This window comes from Saccopteryx bilineata, chromosome 10, assembly GCF_036850765.1.
Source record: "Saccopteryx bilineata isolate mSacBil1 chromosome 10, mSacBil1_pri_phased_curated, whole genome shotgun sequence".
Taxonomy (NCBI): domain Eukaryota; kingdom Metazoa; phylum Chordata; class Mammalia; order Chiroptera; family Emballonuridae; genus Saccopteryx; species Saccopteryx bilineata.
In genome coordinates, this window is record NC_089499.1 from 62,470,727 (window position 1) to 62,497,931 (window position 27,205).

The 27,205-nt window shown below is 38.9% G+C and overlaps 1 protein-coding gene across 1 annotated transcript in view; it reads right to left on the reverse strand.

Moving 5' to 3' along the window:
* Positions 1–27,205, reverse strand: part of DNAH12 (dynein axonemal heavy chain 12) — a 376,621-nt gene that overhangs the window by 187,827 nt on the left and 161,589 nt on the right. The window contains exons 28-32 of the mRNA XM_066245398.1: positions 26,642–26,887; positions 25,893–26,012; positions 14,521–14,630; positions 11,418–11,601; positions 11,147–11,287 (exon numbers count right to left, since the gene is read on the reverse strand). Coding sequence (XP_066101495.1) covers positions 11,147–11,287; positions 11,418–11,601; positions 14,521–14,630; positions 25,893–26,012; positions 26,642–26,887 — 801 coding nt within the window. The remainder of the gene's footprint in view (positions 1–11,146; positions 11,288–11,417; positions 11,602–14,520; positions 14,631–25,892; positions 26,013–26,641; positions 26,888–27,205) is intronic.

Here is a 27,205-nt window from a genome sequence, read left to right on the forward strand (position 1 = left end):
TTTTGTTATTAATAAAATTTTATGATATATCCTGATTTTATAAAGTTGTCAGAAGAGCTTTTTATTAATGAAAAAGATAGAAAAGAATAATATGAACACTCATATCACTGATCTCTTAGATTTTATCAATGTTAACATTTTGCATATTTGCTTCATCTATTTAAAAAGAACATTACACATATATCCAAATATGCCAATATTTATCTAAAAAAATAAGGACTTTCTTATATCATCACAATAATATGATCACATTTAACAAAAATTCTAATAATTCCTTAATATCATCTAATATCATCAACTCATCCAATATTCAAATTTCCTCAGTCATACCAGAAATGTCTTTTTTTTTTTTTTTAATAAATTTTTATTAATGGTAATGAATCAGGGTACATATATTCAAAGAAAACATGTCTAGGTTATTTTGTCATCAAATTATGTTGCAAACCCCTCGCCCAAAGTCAGATTGTCCTCCGTCACCCTCTATCTAGTTCTCTGTGCCCCTCCCCCTCCCCCTAACTCTCTCCCTCCCTCCCTCCCATGTCCTCCCTCCCCCCCCACCCTTGGTAACCACCACACTCTTGTCCATGTCTCTTAGTCTCATTTTTATGTTCCACCAATGTATGGAATCATGTAGTTCTTGTTTTTTTCTGATTTACTTATTTCACTCTTTATAATGTTATCAAGATCCCACCATTTTGCTGTAAATGATCTGATGTCATCATTTCTTATGGCTGAGTAGTATTCCATAGTGTATATGTGCCACATCTTCTTTATCCAGTCTTCTATTGAAGGGCTTTTTGGTTGTTTCCATGTCTTGGCCACTGTGAACAGTGCTGCAATGAACATGGGGCTACATGTGTCTTTACGTATCAATGTTTCTGAGGTTTTGGGGTATATACACAGTAGAGGGATTGCTGGGTCATAAGGTAGTTCTATTTGCAGTTTTTTGAGGAACCACCATACTTTCCTCCATAATGGTTGTACTACTTTACAGTCCCACCAACAGTGAATGAGGGTTCCTTTTTCTCCACAGCCTCTCCAACATTTGCTATTACCCGTCTTGTTGATAATAGCTAATCTAACAGGAGTGAGGTGGTATCTCATTGTAGTTTTGATTTGCATTTCTCTAATAACTAATGAAGCTGAGCATCTTTTCATATATCTGTTGGCCATTTGTATCTCTTCCTGGGAGAAGTGTCTGTTCATGTCCTCTTCCCATTTTTTTATTGGATTGTTTGTTTGTTTGTTGTTGAGTTTTATGAGTTCTTTGTATATTTTGGATATTAGGCCCTTATCTGAGCTGTCGTTTGAAAATATCAGTTCCCATATAGTTGGCTGTCTGTTTATTTTGATATCAGTTTCTCTTGCTGAGCAAAAACTTTTAATTCTGATGTAGTCCCATTCATTTATCTTTGCCTTCACTTCTCTTGCCATTGGAGTCAAGTTCATAAAATGTTCTTTAAAACCCAGGTCCATGATTTTAGTACCTATGTCTTCTTCTATGTACTTTATTGTTTCAGGTCTTATATTTAGGTCTTTGATCCATTTTGAATTAATTTTAGTACACGGGGACAGGCTGTAGTCGAGTTTCATTCTTTTGCATGTGGCTTTCCAGTTTTCCCAACACCATTTGTTGAAGAGGCTTTCTTTTCTCCATTGTGTGTTGTTGGCCCCTTTATCAAAGATTATTTGACCATATATATGTGGTTTTATTTCTGGGCTTTCTATTCTGTTCCATTGGTCTGAGTGTCTATTTTTTTGCCAATACCATGCTGTTTTGATTATCGTGGCCCTATAATATAGTTTAAAGTCAGGTATTGTAATGCCCCCAGCTTCATTCTTTTTCCTTAGGATTGTTTTGGCTATTCGGGGTTTTTTATAGTTCCATATAAATCTGATGATTTTTTGTTCCATTTCTTTAAAAAATCTCATAGGGATTTTGATGGGAATTGCATTAAATTTGTATATTGCTTTGGGTAATATGGCCATTTTGATTATATTTATTCTTCCTATCCAAGAACAAGGAATATTTTTCCATCTCATTGTATCTTTTTCGATTTCCCTTAACAATGCTTTGTAATTTTCATTATATAGGTCCTTTACGTTCTTTGTTATGTTTATTCCTAGGTATTTTATTTTTTTTGTTGCAATCGTGAAGGGGATTATTTTTTTCAGTTCGTTTTCTAATATTTCATTGTTGGCATATAGAAAGGCTATGGACTTTTGTATGTTAATTTTGTATCCTGCGACCTTACTGTATTGGTTTATTGTTTCTAATAATCTTTTTGTGGAGTCCTTCGGGTTTTCGATGTATAGGATCATATCATCAGCAAAAAGTGATAGCTTTACTTCTTCTTTTCCGATATGGATGCCTTTTATTTCTTTGTCTTGTCTGATTGCTCTGGCCAGAACTTCTAGCACCACGTTGAATAAGAGTGGAGAGAGTGGACAACCCTGTCTTGTTCCTGATTTAAGGTAGAAAGTCCTCAGTTTTATGCCGTTTAATAGGATGTTGGCTGATGGTTTATCATATATGGCCTTTATCATGTTGAGATATTTTCCTTCTATACCCATTTTGTTGAGAGTCTTAAACATAAAATTGTGTTGTATTTTATCAAAAGCCTTTTCTGCATCTATTGATAAGATCATGTAGTTTTTGTTCTTTGTTTTGTTGATATGGTGTATTACGTTAACCGTTTTGCGTATGTTGAACCATCCTTGAGATTCTGGGATGAATCCCACTTGATCATGATGTATTATTTTTTTAATATGTTGTTCTATTCGGTTTGCCAGTATTTTGTTTAGTATTTTAGCATCTGTATTCATTAGAGATATTGGTCTGTAGTTTTCTTTCTTTGTGCCATCCTTGCCAGGTTTTGGTATGAGGGTTATGTTGGCCTCATAAAATGTGTTTGGAAGTATTGCTTCTTCTTCAATTTTTTGGAAGACTTTGAGTAGAATAGGAACCAAGTCTTCTTTGAATGTTTGATAGAATTCACTAGTATAACCGTCTGGGCCTGGACTTTTATTTTTGGGGAGATTTTTAATAGTTTTTTCTATTTCCTCCCTGCTGATTGGTCTGTTTAGGCTTTCTACTTCTTCATGACTCAGTCTAGGAAGGTTGTATTGTTCTAGGAATTTATCCATTTCTTCTAGATTGTTGTATTTGGTGGCATATAATTTTTCATAGTATTCTACAATAATTCTTTGTATATCTATGATGTCTGTGGTGATCTCTCCTCTTTCATTTTGGATTTTATTTATTTGAGTCCTGTGCCTTTTTTCTTTGGTGAGTCTTGCCAAGGGTTTGTCAATTTTGTTGATCTTTTCAAAGAACCAGCTCCTTGTTTTATTGATTTTTTCTATAGTTTTTCTGTTCTCTATTTCATTTATTTCTGCTCTGATTTTTATTATCTCCTTTCTTCGGCTGGTTTTGGGTTGTCTTTGTTCTTCTTTTTCTAGTTCCTTAAGGTGTGAAGTTAAGTGGTTTACTTCGGCTCTCTCTTGTTTGTTCATATAGGCCTGAAGTGATATGAACTTTCCTTTTATTACTGCTTTTGCTGCATCCCAGAGATTCTGATATGTCGTATTTTCATTTTCATTTGTCTGTATATATCTTTTGATCTCTGCGCTTATTTCTTCTTTGACCCATTCATTTTTTAGAAGTATGTCGTTTAGTTTCCACATTTTTGTGGGTTTTTCTCCCTCTTTTTTGCAGTTGAATTCTAGTTTCAAGGCTTTATGATCAGAAAATATGCTTGGTACAATTTCAATTTTTCTAAATTTGCTGATATTGTCTTTGTGGCCCAACATATGGTCAATTCTTGAGAATGTTCCATGTACACTAGAGAAAAATGTATACTCTGTTGCTTTGGGATGAAGTGTCCTGTAGATGTCTATCATATCCAGGTGTTCTAGTATTTCGTTTAAGGCCACTATATCTTTATTGATTCTCTGTTTGGATGACCGATCTAGAGCCGTCAGCAGTGTATTGAGGTCTCCAAGTATGATTGTATTTTTGTTAGTTTTTGTTTTAAGGTCAATAAGTAGCTGTCTTATATATTTTGGTGCTCCTTGGTTTGGTGCATATATATTAAGGATTGTTATGTCTTCTTGATTCAACTTCCCCTTAATCATTATGAAATGACCATTTTTGTCTCTGAGTACTTTTTCTGTCTTGTAGTCAGCATTATTAGATATGAGTATTGCTACGCCTGCTTTTTTTTGGGTGTTGTTTGCTTGGAGTATTGTTTTCCAGCCTTTCACTTTGAATTTGTTTTTATCCTTGTTGCTTAGATGTGTTTCTTGTAGGCAGCATATAGTTGGATTTTCTTTTTTAATCCATTCTGCTACTCTGTGTCTTTTTATTGGTAAGTTTAATCCATTTACATTTAGTGTAATTATTGACACTTGTGGGTTCCCTACTGCCATTTTATAAATTGCTTTCTGTTAGTTTTGTACCTTGTTTGATTCTTCTCTTTTGTTTTTCTATCATTTGTTTTTGTTTGTTTGTGTTCCATACTTCTTTCCTCTGTTGCTACCTTTTTTAAGTCAAGTGTTTTTGTGGTGGTTTTTTTAAGGGTGGTTACCATTAAGTAATGAAAAGGGTACCTACCATATTCATTGTAGTACCCTATCTTATAAGTATTTCTGCACTTCATCATCCTTTGCTACTGTTAATCTCCATCCTCTCCCCCCTTTTTTTCCTTTGTTGTCACAGTTTAAGTTTGGTTTTATTGTGTTCTTGGTGGAGCTGTTACTTGTGGTGTTGTTTTCTTTTGTTCTTTGAATCTGGTTGGAAAACCCCCTTTAGTATTTCCTGGAGTGGGGGCTTTCTGTTGATAAATTCTCTCATCTTTTCTGTATTTGTGAATGTTTTTATATCTCCTTCATACTTGAAGGATAGCTTTGATGGGTATAGTATTCTTGGCTGAAAGTTCCTCTCTTTCAGGGCTTTAAATATTGGGGTCCACTCTCTTCTAGCTTGTAGAGTTTCTGCTGAAAAATCTGATGATAATCTAATAGGCCTTCCTTTATATGTTGTACTCTTCTTTTCCCTGGCTGCCTTGAGAATTTTTTCTTTGTCATTGGTTTGTGTCATCTTTATTATGATGTGCCTTGGAGTGGGTTTGTTGGGGTTAAGAAAACTTGGTGTTCTGTTTGCTTCTTGAATTTGAGGCTTTAGTTCCTTCCACAGGCTTGGGAAGTTCTCGTCTATTATTTGTTTGAGTATATTCTCCATTCCATTTTCTTTCTCTTCTCCCTCTGATATACCTATTATTCTTATGTTATTCTTTCTGATGGAGTCAGACAATTCCTGTAGGGCTTTCTCGTTTTTTATTATTTTTGAGTCTCTTTCTTCTTCTCTCTGTTGTGCCTCAAGTTGTTTGTCTTCTATTTCACTAATCCTATCTTCAATCTGGGCTGTTCTGTTAGCTAAGCTTGTTACCTCGTTTTTCAGCTCGTGAATTGAGTTTTTCATTTCTGTTTGATTTGTTTTTATAGTTTCAATTTCCTTGGTAATATATTCTTTGTGTTCATTGAGTTGTTTTCTGATCTCTCTATATTGCCTTTCTGTGTTTTCTTGTATATCTCTGAGTATTTTTAAGATTTCTATTTTAAATTCTCTGTCATTTAGCTCCAAGGCTTCCAATATGTTGTCTTTTCTCCATAGATTTTTCCACATCTATTTGTGTTACCTCTCTTTCTTTTGTATCCATAATATTCGATTTCCTTTTTCTTATCGGCATCTGAGGGTGGTCTTATTGATAGCACTAATTAGAATTAATAAAGAGTAAAAAGTAAAAAAAAAAAAAAAGGTAAAACACCCCACAAAAAAAAAAACAGTAATAGTTTATTATTTCCCCCTTTTTTTTCTCTTCTCTTTCCCTCCTCTCCCCTCCTCAGGGAAATATCGTGCCTATAATGGAGGGCCTGATTTGGGGTGAAGAGTTCAAGGGGCAAAAAAAAGGGAGTAGGGACCTACTAAATGCAAAAAAAAAGGAAGAAAATCTTAGACAAGCATAAGATGATTTGCTTGTAAGTGATGGTCAACTAAGCGATATAATGAGAGGGATAAGAGGGAACCAGAAAAAAGGACCAAAAAAGAATAATAAAGAAGAAAAAATAAAAATAATAAGTAAAAATCTGTTGTATTAAGTGGAGCGAAGACTAAATACAATGGAGACCTTGGGTTGGGAGGACCCAAAATGCCACAAAAATAAACAAACAAGAAAAAAAAATAAAAACAAAAGCAAAAAAGAGAAATAAAGCCAAAAAAAAGCCTTGAGTCCCAAATTAACTAATTTGTTTGTGATTGAGGATTATATGGGAGGAAAGTAAAATGAGAAAAGAAAAAGCGAATAGAAAGGAAAAAATAAGAAAAAGAGAAAAACGAAGGAAGAAATAAAATAGGAAGAGAAAAAAACAAAATAAAGCAAGACAAAAAAAAAAAAAGAGGAGAGAGTGAGAGTTAAGTGTTTTGGAGTATAACCTTAAAGGAGGGTGAGGATGAAGAAGAAAAATAAAATGCAACACTCATGGGTAGTGTAGTTCAAGAAAGGGGAAGCATAAGATGGGCAGAGAATAGAAGGACCGAGGTGGAGGAAATAAAGGCAAAAAGATAGAAGAAACAAACAACAACAATGAAAAAAAAAAATTAGTGGATCAAGTTGTAAAGTCTGTGGGTTTTTCTTGATTTTGAGAGGTTAACTTCTTCCTTTTTCTTTTCTCTCCCTCTTCCTGGTCGGTGACTCTGTACCCCAGGCTCTGCCCCTGTGTCACTCTTAGGTAGGGATTTGCAGTTGATGGGATTCTATGGCAATGTCATATAATTGGCTTTAGTCTTGCTGGAAGTAAAGGCTTGTTGGCGTTTGCAGGGTCCAACGATGAGAGAGTTTGCTTTCCTGGATTCTCTCTCCTAGTCCCCCCTTTCTGAATTAGCAGCCTGGTGATCCAGCTATAAGGCTGCAACTGCTTCTGCCTGGGGAGTAAGAGGCTCAAAGAGCTGGGAAATCCCCACTCAGTGCAAGGCTTTGGGAAAGGCTCTGAGAGTCAGGGCCTCCAGTGTAATCAGGCGGGGGTGGGAGTCAATTGTTGTCAAGGTGACTGTTCAGCGCCTATCATTTAGTTGGACCTCTCAACCCAGGCTTTCCACACTTTGTAGCCTGTTTTTGCAGGGAAGAAGAGGCACTAGTCTCTGCTTACGACTAGTGTAGTATAGACCTTATTATCTGCCAAGTCCTTCTTGTTAGCGTTTATCCCTGAATATGGAGGCTCTATCAATCAGAAGTTGCCCCCGCCCCTTTAGCGAGAGGCACTAAAAAATATCACGCCTCTTGTCTTGGATCGCTGAACTGAGAGAGATCTTATCAATTAGAACCGAGGGTGCGCAGATTTTATGGGTTAAGCTAATTTCAGTGATTGGGTCGCAGCTGTGCTTCCGAAGGTATTTTAGGCTGCCTGCACGCGCCCCTCCCCCAACGCTTGATTGTTAGCTTGAATGGCTGGGTGAGGTGCCCCGCCCACGGAGAGAATCTCCCAAGCCTCTCCCGCTCGCCCCGCCGCTGGCGGCTGGACCGCACCAGGCGCAGGATAATGGAGCACCCTGGGTGTGCGGGCCAGCAGGGCGCCCTGGGCGCGTGGAATGCCCAAGGCACGTGCACGAATGGGGCGCTCCGGGCACCGGTGGCCGGTGACCCTCACTCGCAGTGTGCGAGCCGCTGGGAACGTCAGCGGTGCCCAACCGGACCGGGCGCGCGCGCGGCTGCTCGCGGCGGCTCGCGGCGGCGGCTCGTGGCGGCCCCTCGTGGTGGCAGTTCACGGTGGCCGCTCGCGGCGCGGCGGCTCGCGGGGGCTCGCGGCGGCTTGCGGCGGCTCGCGGTTCCCAAGTATATGGGCTGACTCACCACAGGCGCACTTCCTCGCGGTTTGAAAGAACGTCCCTGTGGTAGATTCCTCCACATCCTCATCTCTCAGATTCAAGTGATAACAGTCCTTTCGCTATCAGTTTGTGTGGAACTCCGGAATGCTCCGAGGATAAATTTTTCTGTTTCTAGTTGATAAATTTGTTGTGATTTAGGGGAGAGCTGTCGGATGCGCTGATCACGGCGCCATTTCCGTGACGTCCTAAAATCTTCTTAACCCAGAAATGTCTTTTTAATGGACTTATTTAAACCAAAATTTAATCAATGAGCATGCAATGTGTCTGCTATGCCCTTTTGGTCTCTTTTAATCTAAAATATTTTTTTATCAAATATATAAAAACTGAATTTATCAACTGCTCCCTTTCTGCTAAACTCTTTGTCCATTAGCTATTCTGTTTTCTTAATCTCTTTGACTTCTAACTTTGGAATTATCATTAACTTTTAATAATTTTATAATTGTTATTAACTGTTGATATTACAAATCAATTTCATTGCTAAGTCTTTTAAATTCTTCCTATTCATTTATTTTTCAGAGTTTCCTTTCTGTTCCTACCATTATCACACTAGTCCCAGATTTGGCCTTTATCTAGTTATATGTAAACAATGTGGCATTTAACATTTCTGGATGTTTCCTTTTTTTTCTTTTTTAAGTGAGAGGAGGAAGGATAGACAGACTCCCACATATGCCCTAACCAGGATCTACCAGGAAATTCCCGACTTGGGACAATGCTTGAATCAACTGAGCTATCCTTAGCACCTGAGGCTGACATTAGGATCAACCAAGCTAGCCTTAGCACCCAGGGCTGACACTAGAACCAATGGAGCCACTGGCTGCCAGAAGGGAAGAGAGAGAGAAGGAGGAGAGGGAGGGGAAGAGAAGCAGATGGTTGTTTCTCATGTGTGCCCTGACTGGGGATCAAACCCAGGACTTCCACACACCGGGCTAACACTATATCCACTGAGCCAACTATCCAGGGCCTAGATATGTTTCTTATCTATAAAATAAATAAGTGGTCTACATCCAGACTGCACAATAGGCTAACCCGTAATCATATGTGGCTTCTTATATTTAATTTTAACTAATTAAAGGTTGAAAATTTAAAATCAGTTCTTCAATTGCACTAAGCCACATCTCAAATGCTCAAAATATGAGTAAAATACACATGTGAACAAGTGGCTACCTTACTGGACAGTGCATATATTTACATCATTGCAGAAAGGCCTATTGAACAGGTGGAATACTTTTAACTTTCTACCAGATTATTTCAGCAAATATTCTTCTACTTACTACAAATTTGGGAGATAGAGTCAGCCTTCTCCTCATACCCTCATGCCGTTTTCCGAATACTTCTACTCCACCCTCCAGTACAACCCTTGCTTCTTTGACAACTCCTACTTGTGGCTGTCACTCACCAGCACCTAATTATTCCCCCTAGTTAGTCAAATCCTTTGGTACCTGGTTTAATCCTTTTCAAACTCCGGCCTGCTCCAGTGCTAATATGGAAGAGAAAGAATCACAAAACTTGGATCTTTAACCACCTTACCCTCACTTACTTTTTTCCTACTCCACTCTAGCCATCCACTTATATACATGAGACCTTCTATCCTGGAATACTTCACAATTCTAAAAAACTAAATTCAAGCATCCCAGTATCTGCCCACAGATTCCTACCCATCCAGCTCTCTCATTCATTAACTCCTACTATACTTGCTGTTCATTTTCATATCCCTATTGTTCTCACTTCCTCCATTATTAAGCAGCTTCTGTACTATGGTCTAACTAACACATCTATGATTCTCATGAAAATATCCTTAAAGTCTTCCTGTATTTCCAGTCAAGTAACACTTTCTATACACACCCCAAAATTGCTGAGGCTATTAGAGAAAATCTCAGAAAAGCAGACCTTGGCACTGCTACTAATAGTTTATGGCCTTCAACTCAATCAGGTTCTGAGTAATGTTCTAGTATCCTTCTATAGTTTCCTAGGCAGCTCTCTCTGTCATTTTCCAAATGGCTATGAATTCTTTGACTGGATTCTACTGATTAACTCCTCTCTTCTGAATCATCACTGTATTTTGTCTGTTTACTTGCTCCCTCCTTAGCTTGATTAATATGACTAATTATATGGAAGAAACATATGAATAAATAACCAACCACCTATGATAAAGTACTGGAGTATATGTTTGTGCTAATTAAATTAATTTCCTTGTTTAGTGGTATAGTTATTTCATATGAGATGAAAATAAATTATGGCAAATCCATACAGTAGAATACTTACACAGACATAAGAAGAATGAACCAGTGAATAAATAAAATGGAACTATAACAATATGAATATCACAGATACTATATTTACTATATTAACCTAAGGAAAGAAACCACTAAAGAGTATAATTCCATTTACATGAAGTTCAAGAACCAGAAAAACTAATTTATCATGGCAGAAGTCAAAATAGTGATTGTCCATGGAGTGTATTGATTGGGAAGGGACATGAGTGAACTTTGTAGGATACAGGAAATTTTGCAGATTTTCATTTAGGTGATAGTTATATGAGTGTTTATTTATATAAAAAAATCAGAGAATCTAAACTTAAAGTTAGTGCACATTTTACACTATATCCATGATATCTTTCAGTTAAAATAAACACTAGGAGCCTTCTATTTTCCAGTTATTTTGTATATATGTATTTCACAGCTTCTAAGGTAATACAGCACATTGAAGTACTGAAGCATTCAATGTTTTCAAAAAAGCGATGCAGTGCTTTTCTTTTTTCCTAAAATATTAATTAAAAGTTCTGAAGAAACCATAGGTCTGGAGTTACTTTACAACTTATTATCACACTTTACAACTTACTATCACCTATTATTGATACATTACTATGGCTTCCTGCTAACACAGTAATTTTAATACATTATACTTTTATTCTATAAAAATTAAGCAAATGATTTATTACAGGATAGTTTTAATTGAAAAGATAATTTATAAACTATGCAAGTTGATTAATCCGTTATTTAAAATATACAGTCCTAGGTGACTAATTCTTGAATATGTAACAGTCCTTAAGCATGTCTATAGCTGCTTTGCTTTGCTCTTTAAAATTGTGGTAAACAATATATTTGGCATTAAATATACCATATTAATCATTTTTAAGTTTACAATTCAGTAGTGTTAGTTATATTCATATTGTGCATGTTTTGTTTTTAATCATTATGACTCTACCTTTTTATTGTCATCCAATACTGTGTTCATGCTCTCTATCCACAATGTGTCAATGGGACCATCAAATACAACCCATTTCCGGTCAGGTGTCTCTGATAAGGCAAATTCTCTGAAAGTGTTAGCCACAATACCATCAGTCCACTGAAGAGGAAAAAAAAGAAGAGTTGGAAAGGTTCCTCTATAAAACTACAAAGTGATAATATGAAATTTAAATTTCTGGGTTTAATGTGCATTATCAGTAAAAGTTGAGAATGTTAATATTATAGATTACCTCATGAGACACTGGATCAAACTGTCCAAAAAGTTGGCCCATAGTAATGGATTTGGGGTTCACAGTTCTATAAACAACCTTTTCTTCCTCTCCATAGCCACGTTCATTCATAATAGTTAGAGTATCAGCCAGCACATGCAGAACTTTTGTCTTAGCAGCAAAAGGCTCTCCTACTAACATAAAACTATTAAGGAAAAGAAGTAATTGTACAATAAGATTCTAAAAATAGTAATAAATTTTGCCTATATAGGCAAAATAGTAAATTTTTGAAATTATGTACATTTTTCTCAGATATGAGGAAAATGTTATTTAACTTTTAAACTGGTTGATCTCTAGATCAAATTCTCTACATTAATACCATTATCTACAGAATAGAATATAATTTTTAAAGTCTCCAGAAAATGAAAACTTAATAATTGTATAATCATAAAATGAAAAAAACCCAACTGCCTGATCAGGCGGTGGCGCGGTGGATAGAGCATCAGACTGGGATCCAGAGGACCCAGGTTTGAGACCCCGAGGTCATCAGCTTGAGCATGGGCTCATCTGGTTTGAGCAAGGCTCACCAGCTTGGACCCAAGGTCACTGGCTCAAGCAAGGGGTTACTTGGTCTGCTGTAGCACCTCGGTCAGGGCACATATGAGAGAGCAGTCAATGAATAACTAAGGTGTCGCAACGAAAAACTAATGATTGATGCTTCTCATCTCTCTCTGTTCCTGTCTGTCTGTCCCTAGCTATCCCTCCCTCTGACTCTCTCTCTCTGTCTCTGTAAAAAAAAAAAAATGACTTGGGTCCTTCTAAGGAGAGGAGTAAAAAGGATTCTCTTTCTTCAAGTCTTCACTTGCTATAGTAATTATTAGTGCTCTTGTCCAAATACTTCTGAATATCTTTTCTCTTGCACATAGTGGGATTCCTTACTTTCTGCGGAAATAATAGGTCACTAATGAGTAATAAGTAGAAATTATGGGTGTTACTTCCTAGCATGGAATAGAGATTTGCCAGAGAGGGACCTTACAGAGTTCTCTCTTTCTCTCTACCACAGCTATGACCCACAATGCTGAGATGGTAGCTGCTGGGACCCCAAGTAACTATGATGAGCAGAACCTCCATGTTAACCTATGATGAACACAGCATGAATGAGAAATAAATATTTTTTTTGTCACTAAATTTGAGTGCTGATTGCTTCTACAGAATATCCTAGCCTATCCTAGAAGGGGAAAGATATTCTTGCTATAACAAAGAAGACTAAAATATGTGGCATCAGCTTAGATTTTAGGTCATAGGTGGCAAAAACAAAAACAAAACAGTTATTAGAGGCTAAAAGATTGGCAGTTCATGTTATGCAATGATAAAACATTTGGTAAATTTATCCCATTGAGGTGAACTGAAAGACAGGTAATGTAACGAATAAAATTATAGTTTTGGGAGAAAAGGATAGTAAACATAATAGTATTAGTATAGAATGGCAGTGGATAGCTGCATTTAACAAGGAAATACAAGAAAGAAATACCCCATGAAAAAAATGGGCAGTTTGCAAGAATGAAAGAAAATAGAAATTCAGGAAACTTGCAGGATTGAAAGAGGCAATTTTTTTCTCATCTCCAACTGCTAAAAGATAAATTGAGAGAATCTTTGAACAACAAAGATCAACTCAGCCTGGCATCAAGGATCAATTCAAGGGTAGGGGCATTGTAGCACTTTATTAAAACCTATGAAAGATTAATATAGCATCTAGCAATCATTGCAGGAGGGTAAAATAGTCTAGGGAAAACAGATTAAGAGTGTGGTCCTCTCAATTAAGCCTGATAGGTTCAAGAATACTATAAGAAATTTCCAAAAGGTATAATTAAAAGGACTGTAATTGTGGCTATTGTCACATACAGCTGCCTGGAATCCAATAGCTAAAAAGCTTATTGGTTTTGAGAGCGTTTACTGACAAAAAAACCCATGAGTCTAGGCTAAAACATATGTGAATGTTCAAGACTTAAACATGATCCTTGGGTGTTGGATGCATGAGGGTTGATTGTACTAGTATGCCCCCTATTTCTGCAAAAGTTTGAAAAATTACATAATACAAAGGCTGTTTTTTTATTTTTTTGTTTTAATCCTGCCTTTAAAATAACCATATCTTTGAGACTTCAACTTTCTATAGGCTGGTGGCAGGCTGAAAACATTTCTCAACTTTAAGGACATTTTCTCTGTTGTCCACTTCACATGTGACCAGGAAAGAAAATGAAAATGAAGACATCTCAGAAAGTTGAACCAAGGTTCACAGAAAAGGGTTCATTGGAAAGCACCTCCCAGGGAGAATCAAGCTGCAAGCACTTTGCTTGATTGGTGCATAGGTGCATAGCAACACCACCTATGTATGGTCTATATAAGGCTGTGGGTGCTTGCGCTCAAGAGAGATGGGGATTGCGGATGCACAGATACCTGCCCGCCACTGTGAAGGACCATTTTGCTGTTTGTTTGCCTGAGAGGTGTTTTCCCCTGCCTGTGTGCTTTTCCGCCATTGTGAGACTTTATTAAACAAAATGGCCCAATGCTTTTCCAGCTCCACAGTTTTTCTACCGTCTGCCTGAATCCAACGTGTGCCTGCCTGGCCTCAGCCACAGGCATTGCAGGCAGATAACTCGTCTTTCCAGTTTATAAGTCTCTGGATCAAGAATAACAACTTCTAAATTTGATACAGAAACTATCATGCATCACCTAGACACCCTGAATTTTGAGTCTGGTTCATTGACTGACTGGAACTTTTAGGTTGTCTCCCAAAGAAGGGAAAAGTGTGTTTTATGTTCATGAAGAAGAGTGAATAACATATTTGATAACCAAAAGGGCAAATTGTGATGGTCATTAGTGCTGTGTCACTGAATGAGCACTCCTTACCAATCCTTACTGGACACATAGCAAGAGAAAGAAATAAACCTTTGTTTTTAAGCCACTGAGATAAAGGTTGGGGTGGGAAGTGGGGGAGATGTTTCCTCCCTAGCCACTTAGCATACAAACTTTGCTGAGTTTTTTGATATACAAATTTAGTTGTTTTAATGGCTTAATTTTCAAATAACATCTAACACTAGCAGACAATGTTAATCTATAATCTTACCCATGTCTAACAATCATCATTTCATATGTCTGAATCATTTTTTCTAGAAAAAATTTCACAGGCTGAAGATTGTGGACTTTGCAGGCTTCATGAGCACATTCCAAAAATTCCTAAAAGAAAAATGGAATGCATTTCTATAAAATGGTATTATAAATAATCTTATACCTATCTTATCAATGTAGACTTTTTACTTAGAAATAAGAACTATCTTCTTATATTGATAAATTACTTTTAAAGCTTTATTATTTGATTGAAAGAAAGCATAAAATTAAAATACTTTTAAATTATTAGTATTCCCCATTATAAGTTATATAATGTATGCCATATGAAACAGTTCCTTTTAATAGTGTTTTCCAGAATTTTACTTTTAGTTAGGATATAGAAGGACATACCAAACAATCCTTTATTCTGTATTAACTAGAAATAAACAGAAAGGCTTAAAAAAAAGTAGGTATTTCAAAGATAGAGGAGCACTTTGAATATAAATAAATTTAAAGGAACTAAATTTCAGAAAGGGTGAGTCTTTCTTAGGTGAATACAAATCAATAGCTAATTTTGAACCTGGAAGCATTTATCAAGTGTGAACATCAATGGCACTAGATTGGGCCTCATAGAGACTTTGCTGAAGTAAGGAGAGATTTTAATAATGGTCATGTGGGCTTGTATTACAGATTTGAATCTGGAAGAGCCTCAAATGCAAACTTTTCTCCCCCACTGCTTATGTTTTGGCTGAGTAAGGCATTCAGAGAGAGATTTCCTGTCTTGGGAAGTTTATATCCCAAAAAGCTGCTAGAAGGACTGTCCTAATAATAATACAGGACAATTCTCACTCTAAAGACATTTGAAACCAGAGGTAAACTAAAGCTCAATAACTCAGCAACAAAACTCTAACTTAGGTCAACTCCTGATTTAATTGATCAACAGCTCAATTTAGCTATCTGACAAAAGAAAAGACATGGTTTTGGCCCTGGACGGCTGATTCAGTGGTAGAGCATTGGCCCGGCATGGGGAAGTCACGGGTACAATTTCCGGCCAGGGCACACAGGAGAAGCATCCATCTGCTTCTCCACCTTTCCCCTCTCCTTTCTTTCTGTCTCTCTCTTTCCCTACCACAGCCAAGGCTCTATTGGAGCAAAGTTGGCCCGGGTGCTAAGGATGGCTCCATGGCCTCTGCCTCAAGCAATAGAATGGCTCCAGCCACAATGGAGCAACACCCAAGATGGGCAGAGCATTGTCCCCTAGCAGGCTTTCCAGGTGGATCCTGGTCAGGCGCATGCAGGAGTCTGTCTCTCTTCCTCCTTGCTTCTCATTTCAGAAAAATACAAAAAAAAAAAAAAAAAAAAAAAAAAAAGACATGGTTTTTCTGCAGAGAAATAATGTCATTTTAGCCCTGGCCAGTTGGCTGAGTGGTAGAGCAACCGCCCAGCGTTGGATGTCCCAGGTTTGATTCCCAGTCAGGGCACACAGGAGAAGTGCCCATCTGCTTCTCTACCCCTACCCCTCTAACTTCTCTCTCTCTCTCTCTTTCTCTCTTCTCCTCTTCACCTGCAGCCATGGTGCAATTGGAGCGAGTTGGCCCCAGGCCATGAGGATGGCTCCATGGCCTCTACCTCAGGCACTAAAAACTGGCTCCAGTTGCAACAGAGCAAGGGCCCAGATGGGCAGAGCATCACCCTCTAATGGGCTTGCCAGGTTACTGAGACCAGCTCAGCAATGGGTGTGCACGAAAGGAAGGCGCTGCAGGACTTAAGAAAAAACACACAAGACACAACATAAAGAAAAGATGAGTAGGAAGGACTCTCAGCCTCTAGGACTGAGAGCCCAGATCTCTGCAGCCTCATTGTATTTATTTGTTTCTTTGCTCATCCAGCAAATTAGCAGAGCCTAGGTTAAATTAGCAGAGCATGGGTTCAGGTGCAGAGAAGGATGACCTTTCAGGTATGCAGGAAATAGCTATAGGGATCAGTTGCTTCCTCCAGAGGTCCCCAAACTTTTTACACAGGGGGCCAGTTCACTGTCCCTCAGACTGTTGGAGGGCCGCCACATACAGTGCTCCTCTCACTGACCACCAATGAAAGAGGTGCCCCTTCCGGGAGTGCAGCGGGGGGCCGGATAAATGGCCTCAGGGGGCCACATGCAACCCGCGGGCCGTAGTTTGGGGACGCCTGCTTTAAACAATCTTATCAGTGCTGGCCGGGGCAGCATTCTGCCCTTACAGGACTTGGCATTCCAAACTCCACACCAAAGACTTGTCTCAGGGCAGCAGTTTAATCTCCAGCCATTTTCTTACACCGGTGGATCCCGCTCAGGGCACATGTGGGAGTCTCTCTGCATCCCTGCCTCTCACTAAAAAAATATTTTAAATAATAATAATACCCTCTATAATTACTTTATATACAATTTTTAACATAAAATAGAAATTTATAAATCATAATAGCTAATGATCAAAAGAAAAAACAGTAAGTAAAAGAAACTCACAGATAACCCACATCTCATAATTAGCAGACAAGAACATTAAGATAACTTTTCTGAATGTATAAAAGAAAATACATAGTATGAAAGAAAAATAAATAAAAAGATTAAAATTTTAAGCAAATAAATGGGATCTCTAAAAAAATGAAATTTAACACACTAAGACTGAAAAAAATAAACTACCATCATGTGCCACATAACAATGTGTTGGTTGAGGAGACAAGATGGCCACATGTAGGCAGACGTTCCAACTCCCACATCCCAGAACCAAAGTGGATTACAACTTAATTTTGAGAACAGTCATCTTGAAAGACCAACTTTGGACTAAACTAAGAGGATTCTATAGCCAAGGACCACCAAAGAACACTGAGACTGGTAGGAAAGGCGGAGACACAAAAGGGCTGCCCTGTTATGGGAGCAAGCAGCAGCTGGGAGGGATTCTTGCGGTGGGAAGGACTGCCCTGCCAGTTGTGGGTTGTGGGTCCTTAGTCCCAGAACTGGAGTCCCAGCCTAGAGCCCTGGAGCCTAGAAAGGGCGAACGGACTGTATTTGGCTGAGAAAGGAGCCTAGATACTGTTTGAGAAAAGGAGACAAAACTCCCGGACCCAGGCTCCATATTAAAGAGATGGCACAGAGAGCCTCCCTCACAGCCACCTGCCTGGAGATCAGGAGCAGAGAACACTGGGAGGACTGAAGTTGCCAGGAGAGAGTGTGGTCTTGGAGGCATAGGGCGAGACACTTTGAGGGATGGACACCCTAACCCCTGAGCTGAATCATGCCCCAAATCTAAAGTGAACATTTTTTCTGGGAGCAGCAACACCAGCAAAAGGAAGATATAATCCCATCCATTGGAGGCTCTCCTCCCCAAGTTAGAACAAAGAGGCACTTAGAGGCAGGCAGCACTTAGGGACACAGGTAGTGAGTGCTGGGGTGTGAGCTACACCCCCCTCCATGCTGCTGAATGCTCACCAGGAGGGCGGTGGGTGCGCCAGTGGCACGGGAAGCAGCTGCAGGAGCCAGGGCCTCCCAGCGAGTGCGTGCGGCCCACCCATGAAGGCAGAAGCCGCAGTGGCCACTGTGGAGATCGGTGCGAGTGCACAGGCCTGCCCTGGGCATGAGCCCAAGCGACCACCGGTGCAGTTCAATCGGGCCGCGTGGGCCGACCTATGGAGGTGGAAGCCGTGGTGGTGGCTACGGAGGTCCAAGCTTAGGTGCAATCACTCCTGTGGCATGGATCTGTCCCCGGTGGTGGCTGAGACCCAGGTGACAGGGGAAGTGGTCCGAGCGGCTGCGTGTGGTCCAGCCCGCAGAGGCAGAGGCCATGGCAGCTGCTACGTGGGTCCCGGCTCACATGCAATCATGCCTGCGGCGTGGGCCTGCCCTTGGTGGCAGCTAAGGCCCAGGTGACAGTGGAAGTGGTCCAAATAGGCACACCCAGGCCGCCCACAGTGGTGGAAGCTAGGGCAAGCCACTGCAGAGGTCAGAGCTTATGCGCAACCCAGACTGCTGCAGTGTGGTGGCTGGAGCCCAGGCAACATCGGGTCAGTCCAAATGAGCTTGCGCAGGCCCACCAGGGATGGGGGAAGCCATGGCAGCCATGGAGGCAGGCTGGTACTGTCAACGCCCAAGCTCAAATGCCCCAGGCAGAAACTGTGGAGGTGGAGGGGCAGCATAAACCACACATTGGGAGCACAGAGGCAACACTCACTGGTCCCATGGGACCACAACCTTGTGAGTGCTGGAAAAGATAAATAAATAAATAAATAAATAAATAAATAAATAAATAAATAAAATTATAAAAAAAAAGAAAAAAATTTCCTAGAAACAAATAAAAATGAGCATACAACTCAAAATCTATGAAACACAGCAAAAGCAGTCCTGAGTGGGAAGTTCATTGCATGACAGGCATACTTTAAGAAGTGAGAAAAAGCTCAAATAAACAACAAAACCCTACAACTAAAAGAACTAGAAAAGAACAACAAGTAAAGCCCAGAGGAAGTAGAAGGAAGAAAATAATAAAGATCAGAATGAAAATACATGACATAGAGACTAAAAAAACAATACAGAGGATCAATGAAACAAAGAGCTGGTTCTTTGTAAAGGTAAACAAGATTGATGAACCTTTAGCCAGACTCACCAAGAAAAAAAGAGAAAGAATTCAAATAAATAAAATAAGAAACAAAAGTGGAGAAGTAACAACTGACACAGCAGAAATACAAAGGATTGTAAGAAAATAATATGAAGAACTGTATGCCAAAAAATTAGACAACCTAGGTGAAATGGACAAATTCCTTGAAAAATATAATCTTTCAAAAATCAATCAGAAAACCTAAATAGACCAATTGCAACAAATGAGATCGAAACAGTTATCAAAAAACTTCCAACAAACAAAAGCCCTGGGCCAGATGGCTTCATAGGCCAATTCTACCAATCATTCAAAGAAAAACTAACTCCTAACATTCTCAAGCTATTTCAAAAAATTGAAGAGATCATGTGGTTTTTGTTCTTTGTTTTGTTGATATGGTGTATTACGTTAACTGTTTTACATATGTTGAACAATCCTTGAGATTATGGGATGAATCCCACTTGATCATGATGTATTATTTTTTTAATATGTTGTTGTATTCGATTTGCTAGTATTTTGTTTAGTATTTTAGCATCTGTATTCATTAGAGATATTGGTCTGAAGTTTTCTTTTTTTGTGCTGTCCTTGCCAGGTTTTGGTATGAGGGCTATGTTGGCTTCATAAAATGTGTTTGGAAGTATTGCTTCTTCTTCAATTTTTTGGAAGAGGGTGGGGGAGGATGAAAAGGGTAAAGGGTCAAATATATGGTGGCTAGACTTACAGTGGTGAGCACACAATGGAATATACAGATGTTGTATTATAAAGTTGTACACAATAAATTTAATTAAAAAAATTTAAATGACCTTTGTTCTCTCTGAAGACAATGCACTTTCAAGATTTTGATGTATATTTATTACATATTATCTCCTCAGGCTCCCATGTCTGACCAAATTTTCCTTTGCTCAATCCCCAGTCTTCTCACTTTAATATTAATTTCATATCATAAATATTATTCCTATAAGTTAGAGTATATTGCTTGAATTCCTATTAATATGGTATACTGCTTTTCCAGAGGCTTGGATTATTCTAATCCATGGCATTCTAGCTATCTGCATACAAGAAGTCAAATATTAGCTAATTTGCACATTGTTCATCCAGTTATGAAAATGTTACTGGACCTTGGTTATAAGACATTTGCTAATACATCTTTGCTGGACTTAACAGGAATTAGGTAAGATCCCATATTTATTAATTAATATTAAAATTTTTAATGTCTTCTGTTGGAATATTTATATTTTTGATTCTATAATTTTTAAAACTGAATGATAAATTGTCAAAACTCTTCTTTAGATTTCAAAAAATTTCAATTTATCTTGTTTCAACAATTTTGTATATCAGACCAATATCTTTAGATGGACCATGTCAACCCAATAAATTAAAAAAATAAATTAATAAAAAAGACTATATCTATCATTTGCTTTAAAATTATTTATTTTTCTCATAACTAGAGCTAAAGGCCCAATTGATTGTGAATCACTGAAAAATGATCTATCAATACAAGCTAGAAAGGCAGAAGAGAAGATAATGAACACATGGTATCCAAAGGTTATAAGTCTTTTTACCAAGAAGGAAGCACTGGAAGGCATTAAACCTGAAAAATTGGATTCATTTTATAACTGTGTTTCGACACTTATGTCATATCAGGTAAATATGTTTTATGCATTTTATTTCTTATTTTATTTTTTTTAACTTGGTATTTATTTTCTTTATTTTTTCTTTTTTGTTTTTACAGAGACAGAGAGAGAGTCAGAGAGAGGGATAGACGGGAACAGACAGACAGGAACGAAGAAATGAGAAGCATCGATCATTAGTTTTTCGTTGCGTGTTACAACATCTTAGTTGTTCATTGATTGCTTCCCCATTTGTGCCTTGACCATGGGCCTTCAGCAGACTGAGTAACCCCTTGCTCGAGCCAGTGACCTTGGGTCCAAGCTGGTGAGCTTTTTGTTCAAACCAGATGAGCCCACACTCAAGCTGGTGACCTCGGGGTCTCGAACCTGGGTCCTCCGCATCCCAGTTCAATGTTCTATCCACTGCGCCACCACCTGGTCAGGCTGTTTTATGCATTTTAAATAATTAAAATTAGTATTTTAATTAAAATTCTATTTAGATATGATACTAAATAATTATTTTGAAGTAAATTATGAAAATTATTTTTTCTATAATTCTTTTTCTTTTTATTCATTTTAATTTATTGTGTTTACATAGATTCTAATGTTGCCCCAAATGCATTCCTCCCTACCCTGTATTCTGCTCAACATCTCCCTTACCCCCTCCCCATAGCGCCCTCCCCCCTTCCCTTCAGGAATATCCCATCCTATCATCCCCTTTCCCTCTGTCCTCTTTTCCTCTGGTCCCTTTTTATCCCTCTGTCTTAATTCCGTTCCTCAGTTCACATTGTTCATTGAATTCCTCAAATGAGTGAGGTCATATGATATTTTTCCTTTTCTGCCTGGCTTATTTCACTTAACATAATAGTTTCCAGGTCCATCCATGTTGTCACAAAAGGTAAGATTTCCTTCTTTTTCATAGCCCCATAGTATTCCATTGTATATATGTACCAAAGCTTTTTTTTTTTTTTTTTTTTTTTTTTTCATTTTTCTGAAGCTGGAAACAGGGAGAGACAGTCAGACAGACTCCTGCATGTGCCCGACCGGGATCCACCCGGCACGCCCACTAAGGGCGACGCTCTGCCCACCAGGGGGCGATGCTCTGCCCATCCTGGGCGTTGCCATGTTGCGACCAGAGCCACTCTAGCGCCTGAGGCAGAGGCCACAGAGCCATGCCCAGCGCCCGGGCCATCTTTGCTCCAATGGAGCCTTGGCTGCGGGAGGGGAAGAGAGAGACAGAGAGGAAGGAGAGGGGGAGGGGTGGAGAAGCAAATGGGCGCTTCTCCTGTGTGCCCTGGCCGGGAATCAAACCCGGGTCCTCCGCACACTAGGCCGACGCTCTACCGCTGAGCCAACCGACCAGGGCCACCAAAGCTTTTTAATACACTTGTCCACTGACAGACACTTAGGCTGTTTCCAGATCTTGGCTATTGTGAACAATGCTGCCATAAACATGGGGATGCATTTCTCCTTTTGAATCAGTGATTTGGTATTCTTAGGATATATATTGTTCTTCATTACTTTGAATATTTCTTGCCATTCCTTTCTGGCCTCAAGTGTTTCTGTTGAGAAGTCAGATGTCATCCTTATGGGGGCTCCTCTGTAGGTAATAGACTGCTTTTCTCTTACAGCTTTTAGTACTCTTTCTTTGTCTCTTAGTTTTGGTATTTTAATTATGATGTGTCTTGGTGTAGATTTCTTTGGGTTTCTCTTTAATGGAATTCTCTGTGCTTCTTGAACCTGTTTGACTTTTTCCTGCATCAATTTAAGGAAGTTTTCAGCTATGAGATCTTTGAATAAGATCTCTATCCCTTGTTCTTTCTCTTCTTCTTCAGGAACCCCTATGATGCGGATGTTATTTCTCTTCAGGTTGTCACAGAGCTCTCTTAGAAAGACTGGTAGGACTTTTTGAGTCTCTTTTCTTTTGCTGCTCTGCTTCGTGCCTTTGTTTATCTTGTCCTCTAACTCGCTGATTTGATCCTCAGCTTCATCAATTCTGCTTTTAATTCCTTCCATGTGGTCTTCATTTCTGATATTGTATTTGTTATTTCTGACTGATTATTTTTATTATTTCAATGTCCTTTTTTATACTTGCTATCTCTTTATTTAGGTGCTCGTATGTCGATCCATTGTTGTTCTGAGATCTTTGAGCATCCTAACAATTATTATTTTAAACTTGCATCCAGTTATATCCAACTCATTCTAGTCCTTTTCTTGGGATTTCTCTTGATTCATTTGGGTTGCATTTCTCTGCCTTCTCATTTTGTCTGTGTATAAGAAGGGTGTGGCCACAGGAGTCTAATGGATGTGGCCTCTGTGTTCCCTAGGTGTGTTCTGTCTGCAGGCCCACCACCCCCTCTGCCACTGCCTCGAGTGTTTGGGTATGTGCATTGTCAGTGCTGACCCGCTGTGGCAGTTGCTGCAGTTTCTGCCTTTCCTCTGCAGGGGGGGAGGAGGCTGTGTTTACATGCCCAGGCTACACCCTGGCCATCCTCGGCCTTCACTCTGCCCCCGTGGGCAGGAATGCAGGCAGGACCGCTCTTGCTTACCTGGCCCACAGCCGGGTTGGACCACTTTCGTGCACCCCTTCTGCCCCCACAGCTGCCCTCTGCCTCCGGCCTCACCAGGCAGGACTGAGCTCATGCCAGGCCTCAGTCATGGCCGGCCCGGTTTCCACCCCCACCGACTGGACTGCCTTTCCACATCCTGCCGCCGCCTACCCCCCAGCTAGCACTCAGCAGTGTGGGTGGGGATGATGCAGCTCAGACCTTAGCACTCAATATTGTATCCCTGATGGCTCCTTCTTTCTAAGCGACTCTGCTCTGAGTGCCACAGGAGGGCTTCTGTTTGGCTGGTGTCTTGCTTCCCTTTGCTGGTATTATTGGTTCCAGGGGAAATATTCACTTTATATTTGTGGAGTGACTCAGCCCAGGGGTTAGGTTGGCTGTCCCTCAAAGTGTTTCTCCCTGTGCCTCCTAGATTACACTCTCTTCCTGCTACTCTGGTCCTCTTATCTCTACTCATCCCCCAGAGTCCCGGGTAAGTGGTTGTGAAAGTGGTTTTCTGCATGGTTCCTTTAAGAAGAATCCTGGATCTAAAAAAATCTGTGTGTTTTTTTCTCACAAACAGTATCCTGGCTTGTTTTGCAGCTTAATACTGTTTGTACGCCTCTTCTAGGCTCTGGGGCTGCAGGCTGGGGCTTTGTTCCTGGGGCCCAGGACCCTCCCCTCTCCGCTAAACACACTTCCCACCACACGAGTCCCTCCGGGCTGCTGTTTGCTGCTGGGAGCTGGGCAGCCCTCTCCGCATTTCCACTTTTCCTACCAGTCTCAGTGTGGCTTCTTCAGTGATCCTTGGTTAAAGAGTCCTCTTAGTTTAGCCCAAGGATGGTTTTTGCCAGGTGATTATTCTTAAAATTAAGTTGTAATCCACTTTGGTTCTGGGAGGTGGAAGTTGGTACATATGCCTACTCTATTGCCATCTTGCCACCCCAGGGAAATTTGATTTGACACATGAGCAAATTGAGTCACAAGCTCGGCCATGAAATGAATTAAACTTGTGTGTCAAGGTACCATTGTACTTTAAAAATCACGTTAGCATATCCTGAATCATCTTGATAATCACCTGTGGTATATAATACAAAATAAATATGGCCTTTGACACCGCTCCCCACATCCTACTGCTCATCCCCTCTCTTTCCCAGAGCTCTTACAAACCTTGGAATTTCTTGAGTGATAGGAGTATCTTTTGTTATTCATAATGAGCCCTTTTCAAACACAGCTGAGTTTATGCTATGACAATTCTTAGGATAAGGACCCTAGATAGCCTCAAGATGCAGCTAGTCACCAGAAAAACCCATTGATAAGAGGGCTGGGACTTTCAGCTCCACCTACCAACCTTTGGGGAAAGAAAGGAGGAGTGCTGAAGATTGAGCTTTATAAAAACTCTGGTGAGCACATCAAGTTACAGGGAGAGTGACACACTCTTAGGGCATGGAACTCCACCACTGTCACCTCCCATACTTTGCCTTATATAACTTCCTAAGATGTATTCTTTATAAGAAACCAATAAATATAAGTAAACTGTATTTCTGAGTTTTGTGAACTGTTCTAGTAAATTATCAAACCTGGGGGGGGGGGGGTCATGGAAACTCCTAAAGTACATTTGACCTCTACCTTGAGATTCCTATTAGAAGTAAGGGGCAGTTTGGTAGGCCTGAGGCCTAATCTGTGGGGCCTGACACTAATTCCAGATAATTAATGTCAAAACTAAATTGTTGAACACCCAGTTGGTGTCCAGAGAATGAGAGAATTGATTGTTGGTGGTGAAAATACCCTAAAATCACCTTAATCTGATACTATCATAGGATATGTATTAGAATTTGAGTTTGAAGATTAAAAACAAAAGGAGGGTAAAAAATAAGTGATACTGTTAAGCCAAGTGATAACTTAATGATATATAAGCTCAAATGAACAAAAATTTTATAGTAATATCAATCGAGAGAAGGGGTGAAAGAATTGAATCATCATATGATATAAAGTAGTTTATGAATGCTGAACTCAAACAATCTTCACTGCACATTTTACCATAGAAACTATCATAATGTGACAATTTAGTTTTAGCCACACATTATCTCTCTCATTAAATTGATATTGTTCTGTTTGTAATTAATTTGAAATTTTATTGTGATTTTATATTATATAACAGCTTTACATAACAGGTACTTATTCTATATAGATATATCTGCCTCATATAATGTCTATAATTTAAGTGGAATTAGAAATGCACATAGTCTGTTTCCTTTTATTTGAGAAACAAATATTTATGTTAACTGTAAGAATGTATTACCACATTCAGTTTACCATCTTTTTTACCAACTAAACTATACAACAGTATTATAGTATATATAGCAGTATTATAAATCATGATATAGAAAATAAAATACTTATTCTTATAACAAACATTATCTTTGATCTGAACCTTGTTAACCCTGGTATCATATATACAGAAGTTACTAAAATTTACTCAATTTCATATTAAGGTGACCAAAATAGGGGTTTACCCTTTAAACAGAATAATTTTACTTACTTAATAAAATTTTGTAAACTACTGAGTCATCAGATAAATTTATTTGCAGAATAAGTCATTCTTAAAGATTTACTTACATGATAGTCAGCTTCAGGAAGTTTAATACCAGGAAATAAGTCACTTGTTATTCCATTAAATAAGGGTATATCATGGGATAAAAACTTTGGTTCATTTACATCTTTAATTGATCGAAGAAGCTAAAATAATTCAAAAAATGCAATATTAAGTTAATTGCCAGTATTTTCCTTCTCCTCCCCCATGTCCAAAGTTTCTTTTATATTATTCCATGGAATCCCCATACTGAAAAACCAACACTAAGCTTATCAAGCCAAAAGGTTCTAACATTCACATAAAGTATAACAAATAACATTACCTAAACTATCATTTCAACCTCATATAAAAAGCTCAAAGCTGCCCTGGCTGGTTTGCTCAGTGGATAGAGCATCTGCCTGGCATGTGGAAGTTCCAGGTTCGATTCCCAGTCAGGGCACACATTAGAAGTGACTATCTGCTTCTCTTCCTCTCCTCTATCTCTTCTCTCACAGCCAGTGGCTCGACTGGTTCAAGTTATCAGCCGCAGGCGCTGAAGATAGTTCTGTTGATTCAAGCATCAGCCCCAGCTGGGAGTTGCCGGGTGGGTCCTGAATGTGTCCCAATTGGGGCACATTTGGGAGTCTGTCTCATTATCTCCCCTCCTCTCACTTAAAAAAGAGGGGGAAAGCTCAAAGCAAGAATTCTCTTTTTGTTTATTGGTCGTTGCTGATCAACCTCCCTAAAATATTATTTTTCCATTCAAGCTTTCTTTCACAATGTATTTCATACTTACAAGCAGATCTTCATTTTCATTTGGAAATTTTAGTTTTAGGTTTCCAGCAGCCACTAAAACTGCTTTTACTGCTCGCATGCCATAGTCATAATGAAACTGTGATGAGAGCTGCTCTGAACAAAGCCTGTAGGTCATTACTATCTTCACAGACAGAGGTTTTGCATTCAAAAATCCATAGGAGTAGAGGGAGATTTCTGCTATGAGGGCATAGTTTGGAACCATCATAGCCACTGTTCTAAAAAGAACCTGAAGCATATAATAAATGAAATCTATTACTTACATACATAAAACCATTTTTAAAGCTGAGTGTAAGCACCCAAAAATATTTCAAGTTTATATTCAAGTTTATTCCCTCAATTTAGCACCTTTTCATTAACTGTAATTTTTCAGTAGCACTTTAACAGTTTTATATGCTTTATTTTTTTTAGACATCTAATAAAGTTTTTGGAGGGTTACCATACAGAAAATGGGAAAGGAGAATTACAAATACATGTGAGAAAATATACGATTTTGAGTGGATTATACTGTTACTTTTGATTAACAAATTTGCACTCTTAAAAAATA